General features: G+C 48.0%; 1 protein-coding gene across 1 annotated transcript in view; it reads left to right on the forward strand.

The window, feature by feature from the left end:
- The window catches only part of Kiaa2012 (KIAA2012 ortholog), a 110114-nt gene that overhangs the window by 40276 nt on the left and 50855 nt on the right, over positions 1–18983 (forward strand). Inside the window, exon 12 of the mRNA XM_036173373.1 lies at positions 14422–14501. Within this exon, the coding sequence (XP_036029266.1) occupies positions 14422–14501 (80 nt within the window). The remainder of the gene's footprint in view (positions 1–14421; positions 14502–18983) is intronic.

Below are 18983 nucleotides of genomic sequence, written 5' to 3' on the forward strand. Positions count from 1 at the left end.
CCACACATTCCAGCCTGCCCTCCAGAGATCCCTCTATCATCCCTTGGTGGCCCAAATGTTCAGTTTCCAGTCTTTTCTCTCCAGGCCTACTCCTGAGTCATCCCCCAAGTAGTCAGACAAGCTCTAAGTTCATCTTTTCCAGGACATTTTCCTGAATAATTTTACCTCCCTCCATACAATTACCTAGATGTAATCTCACCCCTTTCCTCTCTCTCAGCCCCACCTTTGTGATTGTGGATTTATCTGCATCTGTTTTCAGTTTGGCTCTCCAATATAGGAGTGCTAGGGAACCTCCTCTCTCTATCCTATGTCCAAGAAATGTGTGTTGACTGACTTAATACCCCAGGTGCCACACAGAAAAGTTCTTGGGAGAGCATAGTTAGGGTTTTTTTAATATTGAAAAGAATTCTTAAGTCAAAGAGGGAATATGATCTGTCTGATCTTCCTGAAGCTGTAAGGCTCTGTCAACAACTATTTGGAGATAAATTCTTAGGCAATTAGATCATAATAGTTCGCTTTCAAACAGCAGAGAGAGATGACTATAACCTTTAAAAGAAGGAGAGGGGAGAAAAGATGTGAAGCACTGGAATTTGGCTCTCCCGATCATGTTAGGCCATTGCAACACTCCCAGAATTCAAAGGCTTACAAAAGGGAAAGTTGGCTCGGAAGGGTCTAAGTCAAGCATTGGACACGCTCTCTGAATTGCTTATCCCTGATACAAATCCTCAAATATTCTTCTCATCACTGTGCCAGCCGCACACATTTCCTCTCAAGAGTTCTTCTATTCACTAGTTTCATAACGAGAGATATTCAAAGATGTCGGGGCCAAGAATTCAAGTTGGGACCTCAGGTCCCATGCAGACTTCAATTCCCAACCTCTTTCAGAGTTCTTAATCAGCCTTCAGCCTTGTCCTAAATGGATGTTTAACCCAGAGTGTGTTTCCCATTTGCTTATTTGTTTGTTTTACCTTTGCTGCTCTGTTTTGTCATATAATAGCATCCTGACCCATGCAGCTTTTCCTGGTGTGGTGGTTAATACATGTCCACCTGACATATCTCCCTTCAAAAGGTTATAGTGGCTGGCTCATGTCTAATACTGATGTGGACAGAAGTGAGGTATATGGCTTTGGAGACAGAACCCGTCTTAGCCCACTGTCTGTTGCTGTCTTTGTTTGTTTTGTTTTTCCCGAGAAAGGGTTTCTCTGTGTAACAGCCCCGGCTGTCCTGGATCTCACTCTGTAGCCCAGGCTGGCCTCAAACTCACAGAGATCCACCTGCCTCTGCCTCTGGAGTGCTCTAGGATTAAAGGCGTGCGCCGCCGCCACCACCACCTGGCTCTGTTGTTGCCTTAGGGTTTGTTTGATTGGTTGGTTTGGTTTTTATTGCTGTGAAGAGACACCATGACCACAGCAACTCTTATCAAGAAAATATTTAATTAAGGTGGCTCACTTACAGTTCAGAGGTTCAGTCCATTATCATCATGGCAAGGAGCATGACAGCATGCAGGCAGACATGGTGCTGGAGCAGTAGCTGAGAGTCCCAATCTTACAGGCACTAGGAAATCAACTGAGACACTGGGCAGTATCCTGAGCATAGGAAACCTCAAAGCCTGCCCCCCATAGTGACACACTTCCTCCAACAAGGCCATACCCACTCCAACAAAGCCATACCTCCTAATTACACCAGGCCCTGTGAGATTATATGGGTCAGGATTTTTTTGTTTGGTTTTGGGGTTTTTTTTTTGGGAGGGGGTTGTTTCAAGATAAGGTTTCTCCATATAGTTTTGGTGCCTGTCCTGGATTTTGCTCTGTATACTAGGCTGGCCTTGAACTCACAGAGATCCTCCTAGCTCTGCCTCCCAAGTGCTGGGACTAAAGGCGTGCGCCACCGCCACCCGGCTTATGTGGGTCAATTATATTCAAACTACCACATCCTACTCCTTGGCCCCATAAGCTTGTAATAATATCAAAATGCAAAATGCATACTTCCAACATTCAATGCCACAGGATATACATTACCATTCCAAAACACAGGGAAGGAAGGATAGCGAGGAAATACCGGACCAAAGCAACACAGAAAACCAGACCAATTATATTCAAACCACCACAGTTGCCATAACAGAAGATGTGAGCCTGGGTGATCTATAAAGAACAGAGACTTCTTTTGGCTCCTTGTTCTGGAGTCTGAGGAATCCCAGAGCGCAGCATGACATCAGCACCTGCTTGGGGTGTGGGTGTGTGCGAGTGTGTGTGGTGTGTGTGTGGTGTGTGTGTGGGGGGGTGTGTATGTGTGTGTGATGAAAGTACAAAGGACTGCAAGTTAGTACGCTCGAGTTCTAAGAACTCACTCCTACAATAACTGACGTAGACTCAGGAGCATAAAAACACCCTCATTGACTCAAAAATTAGCCCACCCCAGGGGAGGAGCCTCACACAACATCTACTGAAAGTCTTGCCACCTCTCAGCTCTCTGGCACAGGGCGGGGATCAAGTTGCAACATGATCAGGAAGACATTTTGCTGGAGGAATTTTTGTTGTTGTTTTGGTTTGGTCTCACTGTCATTGGCTGGTCTGGAACTCAAAGGTCCTTCTGCCTCAGCCTCCCAGAGGCTAGCTCCCGGCTAGGCCTTTAGATGACCAAACTCCTCAATGACGTGTGACTGTGACCTTATGATGATGACCGTACCAGACTCCCACCCCAGATGTGTGAGAGATGAGTAAATTTCATTGCTTCAGCTCACTAGGTTGAGGGTAATTCATGGTGCAATAACAGATAACCCATTTTCTCTGTTGAGCCCTGGGTCAACAGGGAGTCCTTCCATGTTGGTGGATATGGGACAGTGTGGTTTCCCTTCAGGAGTTTCTCTCTTCCCACCTGTTGTCGTAAAGATGATGCCTAGACATTTAAGGAATACCTTCCAGTGAGTCTGTGTGAGGAGAATGAAGGGCCCTGAACTAAATGCCCACAGTCTTGGGTCCCATGACCCAATCTACCGCCTGTGGCTTTGGTAGTCATGGATAAATAACTTCACTCCTTTGGACCTCAGCCTCTTCATATGGAAAAAAGAAAGTTGGTTTGATATCTGGTCCTTCCAGCACAAATCCCATGGTACACCAGTCCTGGAGGAGCTATGGACTGTATGCAAAAAGGGAAGGGCTTTGAGGTCGAATGCACTTGCTAGCCTTAAGCAGATTCCTGATGCAGAAGCATGCCTCCAAGGGACTCAGAGCCACACTGCTTCTCAAACTGGCTTGATCACTGAATCCTTTTTGTTCTTCAGCAAAAGTGTCACATCATCTAAATCTTTTTTGGGAGCATACTTTGGAAAATGCTAAACCGATGGTTCCTAGGGTACCTCTCAGCTCTAACAGCGTGTGTTTCTACATAAGCCCCTCCCTCAGGAGGCTCCCTCAGTGGGGACAGTTCTGTTCTCTCCGCTTGAAACAGGATCTCAGCATTCACTAGGTTCTGACTGTTGTTGCTTTTCTTCTCCAAACATCAGTTCTGAATCATGCAGTCCACAATCCATCCACCTCTGGGTGGGAAGAAGGAGAGGAAGACAAAAAGAACGAGACCCATGTGGTAACAATTCACATTGTTCCTCCTGCCCAATCAGTGTCGGCTAATAACCCACAAGAAATAATGTTGGCAGATGTTATCATTTCTATTGATCTCAGATCAAACGTTGGAGTAAAGGAAAACATGGCTGGATAGAGTTGTTGGGCAGCCCACCTTCCTGTGCTGTAGACGCTAGAGAGCTAAAAACTACATTTCCCACCTAACATTTGCAGCCAGGGGACTGAGTGAAAATTGTGCTCTGCCAATCTCTGTCTTGCTTACATGAGAGTTGGAGGGCGGAAGTGAGGCAGAGACATATAAGTCTGGGGCTGCTTATGTTGGCACCAAGTTCATGAAGACAACATGCTAAAAGGCAATGTCTTAGTTGGAATCTGATTGCTGTGGAGAGACACCATGACCATGGCAAGTCTTATAAAGGAAGACATTTAATTAGGGCCGGCTTACACTTCAGAGGTTTAGTCCATTATCATCATGGTGGGAAGCATGGCGGTGTGCAGGCAGACATGGTGCTGGAGAGGAGCTGAGAGTCCTACATCTGGATCTGTAGGCAGCAGGAAGAGAGACAGCCACTGTGCCTAGCTTGAGCTTCTGAAACCTCAAAGCCCACTGCTACAGTGACGCACTTCCTCCAACAAGGCCACACCTCCTCCAACAAGGCCACACCCACTCCAACAAGGCCACACCTCCTCCAACAAGGCCACACCTCCTCCAACAAGGCCACATCTACTCCAACAAGGCCACACCTCCTCCAACAAGGCCACACCTCCTCCAACAAGGCCACACCTCCAGTGATGTCACTCCCTCTGAGACTGTGGGGCCATTTTCATTCTGACCACCACAGTTTCAACCAGTGTACAACCCTGTCTCTTCCCTGACTCCCTGAGTGGTTTCTGCCCTGCACTTAACCCTAGTTGATAAGCAGTCCTTATAGAGACTGCAGGGAATTCCCGTCAGCCTCAGCGCTGGACTAAACCAGATCTGTCTGGTGCTTCAGGAGGGACAGTTTGATAACAGCCTGTCCCAGTCTTCAGAAGGAAGCCAGGTTCTTTTCTCTGGCCATCAAGAAACCAGTAAGTCCTCCACTACCACCACTGATCACGCCTTGATGGCCAGCCAGCGTCAAAAGTCCTTCCAGATGCTAAGGACATTCTTGCTGTTTGTGTTTGTTCGGTTGGTTGGTTGGTTGATTTTTCGAGACAGGGTTTCTCTGTGTAACCGTCTTGGCTGTCCTGAAACTCTCTTTACAGACCAGGCTGGCCTCGAACTTACTGAGATCCGCCTGCCTCTGCCTCCCACCTGTTCTTCTTTTTTTGTCTCACTACAAAGCCGGCCCTGATTGTTCAATCCTTCTATCTCAGCTTCCCAAGTACTGGGGTCATAGGCCTGTGCCAGCACACCTGGCTCCTTCCTTTCCTTTGGCAAAGACCTCTTGAGGTTCCCATGGAAGATGGCATCATCACCCCTCTATGACCACCCCCAAAGCCAAAGAGAAATTTTTTTAAAAAAATCTTTTCTCCTCTGAACTTGCTAGAAATGTTATTACTGTTGTTTTAGAGGCTCAGTGTGTAGCCCTAACCGGTCTCAAACTCACAGCCATCCTCCCTTGGGCTCGGATTACCCGTGTGCGTCAGCTGACTCAGAAACTCCTTCTCGGACGAAAAGAGCACACAAAGGGCTGGAGCATACTTAATTTCCCGGTGTTTTTGTTGTTGTTATTGCTGATGATGGTACTTGAGTCATTTTTATGGAGCCTGTGAAGGTTCAGATTCTGTCTCCCCTGCCTTCCTTCCGTTTTTTTGTTTTGTTTTGTTTTTGTTTTTTATTTTTGAGTCCCTAAAATCAAGAGGCAATCTGTAGATTACTATCACCAGTGTTTATGCAAAGGAAGCACTTCATGAGACTTGCTGAGGGCACAGACAGATAAAACAGATACGGCCTGAGTGGCCGGAATGAAGGAGAGTTGTCTGTGCCCCTCGCAGAGCATCTAGCCCAGCTAACTCCTCCCTTCCTAAAATGTTGTCTAGACTGCAGAGTGTCCAGACTCAGCCACCTGAGCCCGGAAAACCACAGTTTGAAAGCCCTCTTATTTTACAGGTTAAGAGAACGGGGTGAGGTGGGGGGATGTGTGATTTTTTTTTTCCCAGTCATACAACTTCTGTGTGGTAAATCCACAAGCTCCTATACCAAGTGCTTCTCACTCTTGTTGTCTTTTGGATTTAAAATTCCCGTATGTAAGCTCCTCTAATCTACTTCTGAACATCTTGGAAAACAGGTGGCCCTCTGTGGGAGCCCATTTTCAGGTTCCTGGTGGCTTTACCCAGCAGGCCTGCATAGAGAGGATGATTGGACCACAGGCCTGAGTGCAGGTGTCTGAGATGGTCTGCACTTGGCTGTGCTGGGGAGGAGGTCTTTTGCTCCACTCCTTGGCATTCTTATATATATCCTAGGGCAGAGCCAGTCGGGGCCGGTGGATAAGGATCCAGGTCTGCTCGAGGCTATCCTGTGTTTTCTCTCTGTTTCTCTCCCCTCTGTTTCTAAGTCTCTTATCCCTCATCCAAGAGTCCCTGGGGTAAATAAATGTGGGGGCTGGTCCCCCACAGCCCTTACAGAAAATGCTCATAAACATTGGTTGAAACGGTAATAATAGAGCCTTCAATGGTTCCCCAACGTCCATTCCTCCATTATCAATTAGAATCTGTATCCTTGAATGTTAGTTGAACATGCGGACACCTAACTCAACACAGTACTTCCCAGCGTGTCTTGTCCCTAGGCCCAGCTATGTGGTTAATGTGAATAGAAATTACAAGTGTGACTTCCAAGACATTTTTGTTTTGTTTTGTTTTTGTTTGTTTGTTTTTCAAGACAGTGTTCTTCTGTGTAGCTTTGTGCCTTTCCTGGAACTCTCTTTGTAGACCAGGCTGGCCTTGAACTCACAGAGATCTGCCTGCCTCTGCCTCCGGAGTGCTGGGATTAAAGGCGTGTGCCACCACCGCCTGGGCCACGACATTTCCTTATTCATCTTTCTCTCTTTACCTTTGCACTTGATTGTGAATGGAGAAATAGTTTCAACCACATGGAAGAAAACCATGTTCTATGGGGTGACAAAGCAGTAAGTTATAAAGAACCAGGTGCCCGGATAACTTCATCCGAGCAAAGCCACCCTGGTTTGCCCACATGCAAGAGAAGTAAAGGAAAAGCCACCTTGTCACATGCTCTCCTTCTTCCTCTGTGACAACCTTGCCGACTCTGCCAGTCTGGATTTCCTCACTCACTCCAGGGCTCTGGACCCAGCACTGTGGCTGCTGCGTAGGGACCTCACAATCCAGGTGGCAAAGAGATTCACAAGCAACTTCTGGTCTCGGGCAGAGCAGAAGGAAATGAAGCTGTAATCTAGCCCCAAGCAACTCAACTCAGAGCTGCTAAAGGAGTCGTCAAGTCCAGCCTAGGAGACTCGAAGGGCTTTTACGGAAGGATTCCCGTTTGCACAGACCTTTGAGACATCAGTAGAAGTGAGGAAACAGAGTGGGGGAAAGATATGCCACTGAGGACTGGCATGAACAGAGACAAGCGTAGGGAAGCAGAGAGCATGTGGCCCAGTATGCATGGACTCAGTACCCGGTCCACAGAAGGTGCTGGGGCTGAAAGGCAGGCCAGGGCCACACCAAGGTAGGCCTGTGTACCAGGCCAGAGCTGCAATACTCCCTTTTAGACAACAAGGAATCACAGATGTTTGAGGAGGGATGCCATGCCAGCCTTCATGAGGGGACAGTAGAGAAGAGGTAGAGGGCTCCAGCCACCCCTCATTCAGACAGCAGCCCGTGATGACAGAGACTCAGAAGATACAGGAAGTGAGGGGCCCCTCATGGCCACTGCCTGCTAGTGGGGATGAAACCAGAGCAACCAGAGACAAGCCTGTTTGTAGAGTGTCCACAAAAGTGGCCACAATTGCCCTAATCTGTTTTCACTGTCAGTTAAGAAATTACCAATGTGGGGCGCGGGGGCTGTTTGTCTGGTATATTGTAATTAAGATAAAACAACCACTAAGGCCCTGGAGCCCGCATGTGCCCGCATCCCCACCTCCACCCCCCCCCCCCAGCAGCACCCCAGGACCAGAGTTCCGGTGGCTCCCTCATTCCCAGTCACATTCCCACCCGTTTAAGAAAAAGCAGCCTTGTAGGTGGCTGGGGTTTTGCGATAGAGAAACGCTCGGGCTTCCTAGCAGTCAACTGGGGTAGTAATCAAGCGTCCTAAGGAAAAGCCTGAGAGCAGATTTCTTGGGAGCCAGGAGACAAAGGGAGCGGGTGGGGAACTTGATGGGAAGTGTGTGGAGCCCTCCTCCACCCTCCCGCGCCCACTCACGGGGAGGTTTGTCTTTCAGGACTGATCTAGCCTCCTTTTCCCTTTCAACCACTGGACCGCTCAATTCTAGGAGGGAAGATTAACATTCATTATGCAATTTATCTCTCTCCTTTTAATCCAGAGTGTCTGTCTCCAAAGCCCCTACTCAATAATTAATGTGTGTTCTCATTTTCCATTCTCCGGAGCATCTATTCGCGAACTGGAGGGCCGACAATTAACACTAATTATGGCTTTTCCTCCCTCACTGGTGGCGCTCTGGATTCCAGGTTGCTTTCTCAGCCTGGGTTCTGGGCGTGCCTGGGACTTGCTTGTGCGTGCACGCCGAGGCATGGGCGCGTGCGCGCAAGCACACACACACACACACACACACACACACACACACACACACACACACCTGCGCCACTGCAGCTGCGCAGACCCATGCTGCCCCTTCTTTGGCAAGCTCCAGTATACTTAGTGTCTAGATTAATGGAGCAAGATGAATTTTAAAAGGGGAGGTACTTGTGTCTGGGTGGGTAATTCACCGGGAAGATATGTCTCTTCCAGCTTAAATTTTCTAAGCTGCTCTGTGATTTTTTCCCCCTTCCTTATTACATCCACCTTTTCTCTTCCTCTCTCCTCCCCTCCCCCCCACCTGTGTCCCTGCAGCCTTTCTTGGGTCTGTCGGCCTTATCTCTTCAGCCATTAAAAAACAGCATTGTTTAAACCCATTTTCAGTTTGGCTAACAAGGACAGCTACAATAATTCTCACCCCAGGTGACTCTATCAAATTGAAATAAATAAATAAAAATAATAAATAATAATAATAAAAAGTCTGCCTTTGGGGCCAGAACCTCTCTTGTCTGCCCCTGTCCCAACTCATTTGGAAACTGGGGCCTGAGTGGCATCATGCCCCTGTGGCTCCCACTGCCGTGTCTAACATCAGCTGAGCGGAGCTCCTGCTGATCAAAGCTTCTCTGCTCACAGTTTCAGCACGGTGGGCCCTGCAGGCCTTCACCTCTAAAAACCTTGGATAAAATCGGCCTTCTCCTCAATGGCTTTTGAATGCTAGACCAGCCTCCTCTCCACGGGCACCCACAGCGTTTCAAAGCCATGCCACTCATGGCCAGGCTTAAATCCAGGCATCCATTGACTTTATATTTTCTCCCTGTTTTAAGGTAAAGAAACTGGACTTTTTTTTTTTTTCAAGTTTTTACACTCATAGTTATAATTCTTGATCGTTTTTCAGCCTGTGAAAAACAGAATTTGTCCATTCTAGTCTCCCTCATAAAGAGGAAGGGCCCAATACCCCTGAAAAGGCAGCTTTCTCTTTAAAATGTCACCCCAGCTTCTCAGTATCATTCAGCTCATGAACATGTTATGACATACCTAGACTTCCAGAAGAAATACAAAGCCCCCCCCCCAACAAATACACCAGTCAATAGGAAAAGAGATGTACTTAGGATGTCTGAGAAATGTGGAGTCCTCGTGAGTTCGTTATTCCTGGAAAGCCCACTGGCTGGCATTAAGCAGAAATCTTAGAGAAGTTGGCTTTTCCCAAATGATTGCACCCAGCTGGCCCAGGAGGGGTCATCTCTAGGGACCACCTCTGAGTGGTCCAGGTTAGACCCTGTACAACCTATCACGATGAGGAGGCTGTTGGCTCCCACAGTGGAGCACAATTCAGCCTGCACAGCGATGGACTAGGAAACTGTCTCAAAAACCTTCTGTGGCTTGTGTCTTCAGTGCAGGCCTGAGGGCAATTCCTCCTTCTTCCAAGATTCCTTTCATTTTTCATTCCCCCGCAGAGGGATGCAAACCTTCATACCTCCCCCTCCACCCACAGACATGGCTGCCCCTGTTTCAGACCGGGGTGATTGCATAGAAGCTCTTCTCCTAAAAACCAGTCTTTGATGAAGAGGAGAACGTGTGTGGCCTTCCTTGTTGCTCATTTGGGGAGGCAGCAATGAATCCCCAGAGGAACCTGTTGTATTAACGCTGGGACTACACAACAGGGTGGGCGAGGGACTGCTTTTCCCAGGGGTTGTAAAAGTGGGAGAAACCGTCACGTCAAGATGTGTAAGCAGGAAGCCCAGTGGGAGGCTGGCCCCACCTTCACCCCTTCGCCAGCATGCTCCGTGGGGAGTTTCTGTGTTCCTACATTGATGTAAAACTGAGCAATGCCGCAGGTCTTAAAGAGGAGCCCTGTCCGGAAGATGACGGAGATGTTGGGGATGATGGAGATAAGGGTGCTGGTGATGATGGCAACAGTTGTAGCCATGGTTACCGTGACGGTTACAGTTTCCTGATGTGCTGGCTCTTTCTCAGTCTTATGCAGCTCCTCCTTCTGGTTCTCACCGGAGGAGAGCGTGGTTTGGTCCCCTGACTTACCACTGACCATAAGACAAAGTTCTGCTGGGTGGTGGTGGTGGTGGTGGTGGTGGTGGTGGTGGTGGTGGTAGTGGTGCACGCCTTTAATCCCAGCACTCGGAAGGCAGAGCCCGGGCGGATCTCTGTGAGTTCGAGGCCAGCCTGGTCTACAGAGATCCAGGAAAGGCGCAAAGCTACACAGAGAAACCCTGTCTCGAAAATCAAAAACAAACAAACAAACAAAAAAGTTAATTTTTCTTTTGTCACAGTAACGAAAGTTATCCCTTTCATTAGCCAGTAATCCACAGTATCACTTTCCATTTCATTTGGGAATCTGTGTGACTGAACTGTGAGAGCTCTTCCCCTCTCCTTCACATACTGCCCTGTGGCCTGAGGACATCGACACTGTTAATCCCCACAATTCTTCACTTGAAAATTAATGTAAGCACCAGCTTTGGAGCATGTGCAACAGAGAGAATAAGTAAGGTGATTTTACAAGGCACAAGGAAATTGCTCATTCATTAGTTCAGCCAACACCAAATGACCATCTGCTAGCATCAAATACCATGCCAGGCACAATAATACAGTTGAGAGACAGAGCCGGGCCTTCAAGAGGACCACAATGGTAGAAGAGGTCTGAATATAAATTATGAAGGATGGAGGTTGCTGGTTTGGGAAGGAAAGAAAAACACCCATAGCAGAGTTCCTATGGCTCCGTGTAGGAACTAGTCAAGTGAAAAAGAAAGCTCTAGGGAAAGAGGGCTCAGGAGAATTAGGGAACACAGCAGAATGGGAGAAATATGGGCAGCTTGTAATAGCTGGACGGTAGGGGACATGGAGGGGAAGGCGGGGTGAGAAATGGGCCGTCCAGGGCAGCCAAAGACAGTATCCCAGCAAGTGCTTACGAGTCTTAGGACAACTGTTCACTGGAGGGCCTCTAAAGCCATTGATATTTATTGCCACACAACTGAAATTTAAATTCCAGAGTGCAGCAGCTTGGTTTCCATCTGAGGCTTGGTAAACTGCCATGAACCTTTGGACTTCTCCATAAAAACAAAAATTATGAACTTTCAAAAGAAGTATATATTCCCCAAACCAAAAGCTAGACCCTAGAGACTGAGCTAGGTCTAAGAAATGTACGTAAATAAAAGGACTGATATCCCAAATTGGAAGAAAAATACTGCTCTCACATTCGCAAGGCATGTCCATATTTAAATTCTGACTGACTCATATTTTCTAGACAGCCTTCTTAGCTGGACTTCCCAGGGGTATGTCTTTAGCCTGGAGGCCTTCTCAGGTCCCTAGCAATTGTTTAATATGTGTATCTCACCCTCCTTCTCAGCCAGGAAGATTTAGAAGGAAAATGTATAGCATAAACAAACCTTAAATCTTATCCTAAGAATCTGATAATGGCATCACCAACAGGCCTTCTTGGTCTTGGTCTCTTGCATTCAACAAACAGACTTGAAATTTATTATAACACTCCATAGGTCATAAGCATCTTGAGTCACATCACATAAAATATTTTTAGATCTTTTTAAGGAAAGGTCATCAGCACTGCAGCCTCCTTCCTTTTATAGTTAAGTTTACCCTGGGAAGAATTTCTTTTTTAATAATCTGGAATTTGCATTTTCCATTTATGACCAAAACCCACAAAACCTTAAAGGTACCAGGATGGACGCTGGGGCCTTCTCTTACTGCATTCTGCTGGGGCCAGCGAGGCTCTGAGCACAGCTGAGAGAAGACCACAGCACTTGAGGTCTGCATGGCAGCAGATGTTATCTCCTGCCTGTCGGTGATGCTGAAGGTTGGGAAGGAAATACTACAGTACCCTGGCGATCAAAGGGTATGCTCTTGAGAAATGGTGTGTGGAAAAAAAAAGCCCGGAACAGATTTCAAGAGGCTCCTGCCAGCACCTCCAACAGCTCCTGCTGTGGAAACCACAGAACATTCGGCCATGTCAGAGCCTGCAGGGCCAATGTTTACCAAGCCCTGACATGCACAGAAGGAGCCAGGTGGCCCACCTGTCCTGATCAGGCAGTTCCTTGGAGTTGGGGTTCTAATCTGCTATCAGATGGGTCCCAGCAGAGTCCCCCCGCCCCCGACTCTGAAACAGCAGGGGTAGATGTGAGTGTATGTCATTTTTATTTAAAACAGCAATTTGGGAATTAAACATTGTTAACACAGATTTAAATAGAAGGAAATTTAAAGGAGCAGAACTCCAGGCTAGAATCGGTTGCGCTCTCCACCTCCCAACCAAGGTTTGAGTGTTTGGTGAAGAATGCCATAATTTAAGGCAGGCGGAAGGGGCTGAGGCAAAAACCCCTCTAGGCGGGGTCACCCCTGAATAGCCTAGTTATCTAGTGGGAAGTTGCTATCTCCTCACTAAAAGCCCCACTCGATTAATGGAAGCATTTGAAAATCTGATCCGTCTGGCTGGTGGGCAGCCAGGGAATGTGTTCTCTGTTTATCTCAATAGTGGCAGACATGTTCATCATAGAAAGGCCCTGAGAGGCTTCCAGCAGCCCCGAAGGAGGGCTGAAACAGTGTGAGGTCTTTGGTGTGCACACCAACTCCTCAAACAGGAAGAAGGCCCTACCCTAGGTTGACAGCCAGGGGCCTGGGTTGCACAAGAGGTGGGTCTCCCCATGCTGCTCCAGAAGGAAGTTTTAACCACCTCCATTGGCTTTATCTCACAGGAATGCAGCTGGGGTCTGAGCTCCTCCTCGACAGTACAGACCTCAGTAAATTACCAAGGTCTTGACCCAAGAGATGAGAAGTCCTAAGTGATTTTTCAGTCTCCTATCTAAAGATGTGTTTACATTTCTTGAACTCTGGCTGACTGACTCATTCCCCTGCTGTTGCAAGAACTCCCCTTATGCGTTAGGACTTACACATTTCTTTTCTGAAAGGCCCAGGGGTTTTTTTCCAAGTCACTGTGAAGTGAACCTCAGTGTAACACAATGCAGCTGGGTGGCTCTGTCCTGGGGATGGATCCCGGCCAGGCAGCTGGGATGTGGCAAGCCCAAGTGAAGCCAATCGGGGGTGGTGTGGTGTAGAAGGTAGGAAGGCACAGGACGCAGCTCAGGTCACCTGGGCTCTGGGTCCTGGCTGAGCTCTTTTAAGGTGTAGGCTTGAACCCATTCCCTGAGTCAGTTTTCTCTATCTGATTTAAGCAGCTGGGTGGAGGTGGCACACGCCTTTAATCCCAGCACTCGGGAGACAGAGCCAGGCAGACAGATCTCTGTGAGTTCGAGGCCAGCCTGGTTTACAGAGTAAGATCCAGAACAGGCATAAAGCTACACAGAGAAATCCTGTCTCGAAAAAAAAAGAAAGTTTATACAGAAGCCATCCTTAAATCAGGAATAAGAAAAAAAGAAAAAAGAAAAAAAAAGCTAAGGAATCACAGAAAATGATGAGCCTATAAGAAACAGATACTGGATGGGCAGTGGTGGCTCACGCCTTTAATCCCAGCACTCAGGAGGCAGAGGCAAGTGGATCTCTGTGAATTTGAGGCCAGCCTGGTCTACAGAGTGAGTTCCAGGACAGCCAGAGTTACACAGAGAAACCCTGTCTCAAAAAGAAAAAAGAAGAAGAAAGAGATTACAAGCTAATGCCACTTTGGCTCATGTGGAATGTGCCCTCATGCCCCACAGCCACACTGGCTTTTGCCTCTCTTCCCTGCACTGGCTCACTCTGCTGCTACCCTCCACACTGAGGGGCAGGGGGAAATCTCTGCTCTCTTCCTGAAAGCTTTCAGAAGCATTTTCCCATTTCAGCCAAGTGCGATCATACAAAATTTATATTCAACACCATCAGCAGTTTCTTTTACATCAATATTTCCTTTTTAATTTCAGCTTTAATCTGAATTCCAATAGCACAAAGTATCTACTTTTGTTCTTTTAAATACCAATCAAAAGAAGAAAATCAAAATCTGAATATAAAGCTCAGCCCCACTCAACAAGGTGTTTAGACATGTCTACAGAGACTATGGGTTCTACTTGGTACTGCCCTACACCTGTGCTTAGAATCTCCAACACACATAAGCTAAGCATGTACAGATATGGTTCGTATGAAAGTTCACGAGGCCCAGATCTGACCCTTGACCCCCTTTCTCTCTGACTTTCTCCGTAGCAAACACTGAATCCAGAATCAGTCTTCATAGAGATCGTTATGAAGCCTCCTCACCTTTGACTCAAGCAACAGAGACTCAGGTACAGTATCGTCTCGGAATGAGCCCAGCCCTGGAGTCGAGACTTGTCCGGGGTTCTTGTCCTAACTTGCTGTGTGACCCTGAGTGAGATTCTTATCTCTTGGGGCTCATTTGTCTCCTCAGTAAAATGAGCAAGTAAACTGTTACATCACCGGGTTCCTTTACTCTCAAGCTTGGGATTTGGAGTCTATTGTGTGGTTCTTTGTGTGTGAAGAGGCAAAGCAGACTTTTCCCAGACTTCTGCAACGTCAGAAAGGGAACATGAACTCAACCTGCAGAAGGTTCACATTTTCCTCCCAAGTGGGGAGAGAAAATGGCGATTATGTCTGTTGTTGTTGTTGTTGTTGTTGTTGTTGTTGTTGTTGTTGTTTTTAAAGCTTCAAGGATCGGAACTGAAGAGACGGCTCCATCAGTAAAGCGCCCGCCATGCAAGCATGAGGGTCTGAGTTCAGATCCCCAGACCCCACGCAAAAAGCCTGGCAGGCACAGTGGCTACATCTGTAATTGCAGCACTGTGGGAAATGAGGAGGAGACTGCAGGTCCCTGGAGCTCACTGGGCAGCCAGCCTAGCTGAAGGCTGAGCTCCAGGTTCAGGGAGAGACCTTTCAACAAATAACACAGAGAATGGTAAAGGAGACCATTGGCCTCCATACACATGCGCACACAGCCATGCACACACCCATACACACACAGCCATACATATATGCACACCTATACACACACACACACACACACACACACATGCACACGCATGCACACGCACGCACGCACGCACGCACGATTTGGATTTGGGTGACTTAGGAATATCTAATGATTCAAGGAAATGTGTGCAGAAATAGCAATAGGTAGGCCTCCATGGGAAGCTCTGATAGTGATGCTGTCTTCAGCGTCTCTCCAGAGAAAAAATTCCTAGAGCTGAATTCAGGGACTGGGAGACCTGAGGCTGACCAGGCTGTCACTGCTCCAGGGGACTCAGGCCTCTCCTACAGCCTGAGGGGCAGGCTCTCCATTCCTCTCTTATCTCCAACTTCCAGAGCTGCCACCGGCCTTTCCTCTCATCCCCAGCACTTGGGAACAGTCAGGACAGACGTGAGTCTGTTTGCACGTGTGTTTGAGCTGAGATCTCACAGTTAGAATGCCAGGCTTCGGTCAGTCCTTCACTGAGGTAAAGAACAGTGAGGCCAGGTTGGAGATTTAGCTCAGTGGTAGAGCGTTTGCCTAGCAAGCACAAGGCCCTGGGTTCGGTCCTCAGCTAAAAAAAAAACAACAACAGTGAAGCCTCTCTGCTACTGAGGAACCACAGAAAAAAACGTGTGTGGGGTGTGTGTGTGTGGGTGTGTGTGTGTGTGTGTGTGTGTGTGTGTGTGTGTTTAATGCCTCCATTGAAGACATTCTTCTTCACAGGGGATCTGAAGACCTTAAGTAATAACAGTTGCAATAATAGGGTTGTGACTGAGAAAATACGATATATTTTGGTAATCCCGAACAGCTCCAAGGCCATGCAAACACCTCCAGTACTCCCAGCATGGTCCCAGCTCAGGTGGCCCTGTGGCTGTCCTGGAGGAGGCTGATACCACCTGCCAAGAGTGACCCAACCGTGTCTAATTAACAACTAGACCAAATTACGGAACTGTGCAGTCAGACTGAACCTAGATTTTGGATCTTAAGCTCCAACCCTGGCTCATCTGCAAGGTCCTGGCAAGTTCACCCACTCTTGAGAATGTCCCGGGCCTGCTTTGCAAAACAGAGGAGGGGTTCACTTCTGAGCTACGCGGTTTGTTGGCGTCACCCTAGACCTCCTTGCTCAAGAAGGAGCCCCGGAAGAGAAGCCGTGAGGAAAAGTCTAGGGAGCCCCACCAGCCCCCAAGCCAAGAGAAATAGGGTGAGTGGTGCAGAGGGACTTCCTCCTGCCTCTCCCGCCCCTCCCCCTGACTGCTAGCGGCCCTTTATTAGGTTAATCACTGGCTCGGATTTTAACTACTTCCTCAACCTACTCCACATAAATGACTAATTTCATGTTTACTATAGAGCATCTGGGAAGGATTTAGAAACAAATTTCTACCCAGCAGAGTTCAGTTTCCTACCTCGATGGGTCACAGGCCCAAGCCGTGGCCTCCCTGCCTCTGCCAGGGCCTTTCTTGCTCTGAAGCACAAAACTGGCAAGAGCAGCGGGGGAGCGATAGAGCCCTTCTTCCTTCACCCCCTCCCTCCATCCATACTGTAAGATCTCACACACACACACACACACACACACACACACAGATAGATAGATATGGTTTTTTGTTTTTGTTTTTAAGACACAGTGCTAGCTGAGAATCCCAAAGGTAGGTAGGACCTTTTGGATACAGCCGACCTTTGAGAAAGTCACAGGTCTAGGGCGAGACAGCCTGGCGGTGCTGTCCAAGTGCTTGGACCAAGTCCCCAGGGTCTGGAGGCTGCCTCGGGCGCCCCCTCCCGGCAGCATTGAAAACCGCTGCTCTGAGTCTTCGGCCGCTGCCTTGCTAGGACCAGGGCAGAAAGGGCGAGCGGAAAACCTGCCTCCCTGCACCATCTCCAGCGAGAGGTGCCTGCTTCCCTGCACCATCTCCAGCCAGAGGTGCCTGCCTCCCTGCACCATCTCCAGGGAGAGACCCCAAGGCGCCCCTTCCTCACCTAGCCTGAGGTTCAGGGCCACAGCGCCAGGTGCATGGGTTCAGTGAGCGCCGCAGCTGCCATCAGCAACTTCCTTGGAGTTAGAGGAGGGGGCTTACCCAGGAAACTACAAGGGGAGTGTGAAGATAAAAAAGAGCGATAAAAAAAAAGAGAGAAGAGACACGCAGATGTGTTTCAACTCCAAGCTCCCATTTCCCCTTTCAAATGAACGGCCTCCCCACTGTGAGCGGAATCAAGTATTTATGAAGGCATTTTTTGCATATTAATAGCTGCACAGGGATGGAGCGGCGCCAGCTCTAAAGTCCTAAAGGTATGGTGCCCCTTTTTTAATACTTCCCAGCTCCTCACAGAATTTGGTTTTCTCCTTCAGATTCATTTCCCCTTCTGCCTGGTGGCTCCTCCCGGGGCCCTACAACTGATTAAGAGAAATTAGCTCCCGGGTTGTCTCCTGAGACCCGGTCCTGCTCTTCCCTCCGTGGGTCGCTGACATCAATCGCTGGAGTGCCTTTCCTTTCCCCAGGGCCTCTGTGGAGAGGCTTGAGGTTGGGTGAGGTGACCGGCACCTAAAAAGAATGTTAGAATTGTAAATTAAAGTTCCAGAAGGAGGTGTTCATACATCTATGTAGTGAGAGGATCAAGTAAAACTAAAAAGAAAAAAAATTCCATCATTTCATTAACGTTGATGGATAGTGCTGTCTATCGCGTTTCATTTTTAAAAGGAAAACATTGAGAGTTAGAAACGTAAGCAAAAGACGTAATTCATATAAAAATAATAGTAGCGGGCAAGTATGTGAGCTATATATAACCCAGTGGTAGTGTTTGCCTACCAGGGGCAAGGCCCTGGGTCTGATCGCGAACTCCCTTGCCCCTCACACAGGCACACAGATGGCTAGGGGTTGGAGATGTAGTTCCTCTGATTGAGGGCTAGCTTAGAGTGCACATAGCCCTGCGTTTGATCCTGGGACCACATAAATCCAGGCATAGAAACACAGACCTGCAATACCAGCGCTTGGGAGGTAAGACAGAAGGCTCAGAAAGTCAAGATCATCCAGCACATAGCGAGCTTGAGCCAGGCTGAGATATGTGATTTTTCCTAGAATCTGTGATTTCATACGAGGCAATACTGAGGTTGGAGCAGACACTTGGCGAGGAGGAACCAGCCTGGGCAATGCCGGCAGCACCCCTGGCTTCACTAAATGCCCTGTTGTGACAGTCAAAAATGTTTCCACACATTCCTGAATGTTTCCTGGGGAGCAACTGAACCCAGCTTTTCTCTCTCTCTCTGTCTCTGTCTCTGTCTCTTTTTTCTTTTTGTTGTTATTATTGTTTATTTTTGAGACAAGGGCTTACTATGTACCCCAGGCTGGCCATCCTCCTGCCTCACTGAGATTATGAGCATATGCCACCACACCCACTGTCTTAGTTAGGGTTTCTGTTGCTGTGAAGAGACACCATAACCATACAACTCTTATAAAGTGAAACATTTCATTGGGATGGCTGCTTACAGGTCAGAGGTTCAGTCCATTATCGTCTTGGTGAGACAGGCAGCATGGTGCTGGAGAAGAAACTGAGAGTCCTGTATCTTACACGCAACAGGAAGTGGTCTGTGACACTGGAAATAGCTTGAGCATATGAGACCTCAAAGCCCACCCCCACAGTGACACACTTCCTCCAAAAAGGCCACACCTACTCCAACAAGGCCACACTTCCTAATATTGCCAATCCCTTTGGGGACCATTTTCTTTCAAAACATCACACCCAGTTTGACTGAATATTTTGAAAGTGCAAATCAAGCCAGGCATTGGTGGTACCCGTCTTTAATTCCTGCACT

This window comes from Onychomys torridus, chromosome 23 (genome assembly GCF_903995425.1).
Source record: "Onychomys torridus chromosome 23, mOncTor1.1, whole genome shotgun sequence".
Classification (NCBI taxonomy): Eukaryota; Metazoa; Chordata; class Mammalia; order Rodentia; family Cricetidae; genus Onychomys; species Onychomys torridus.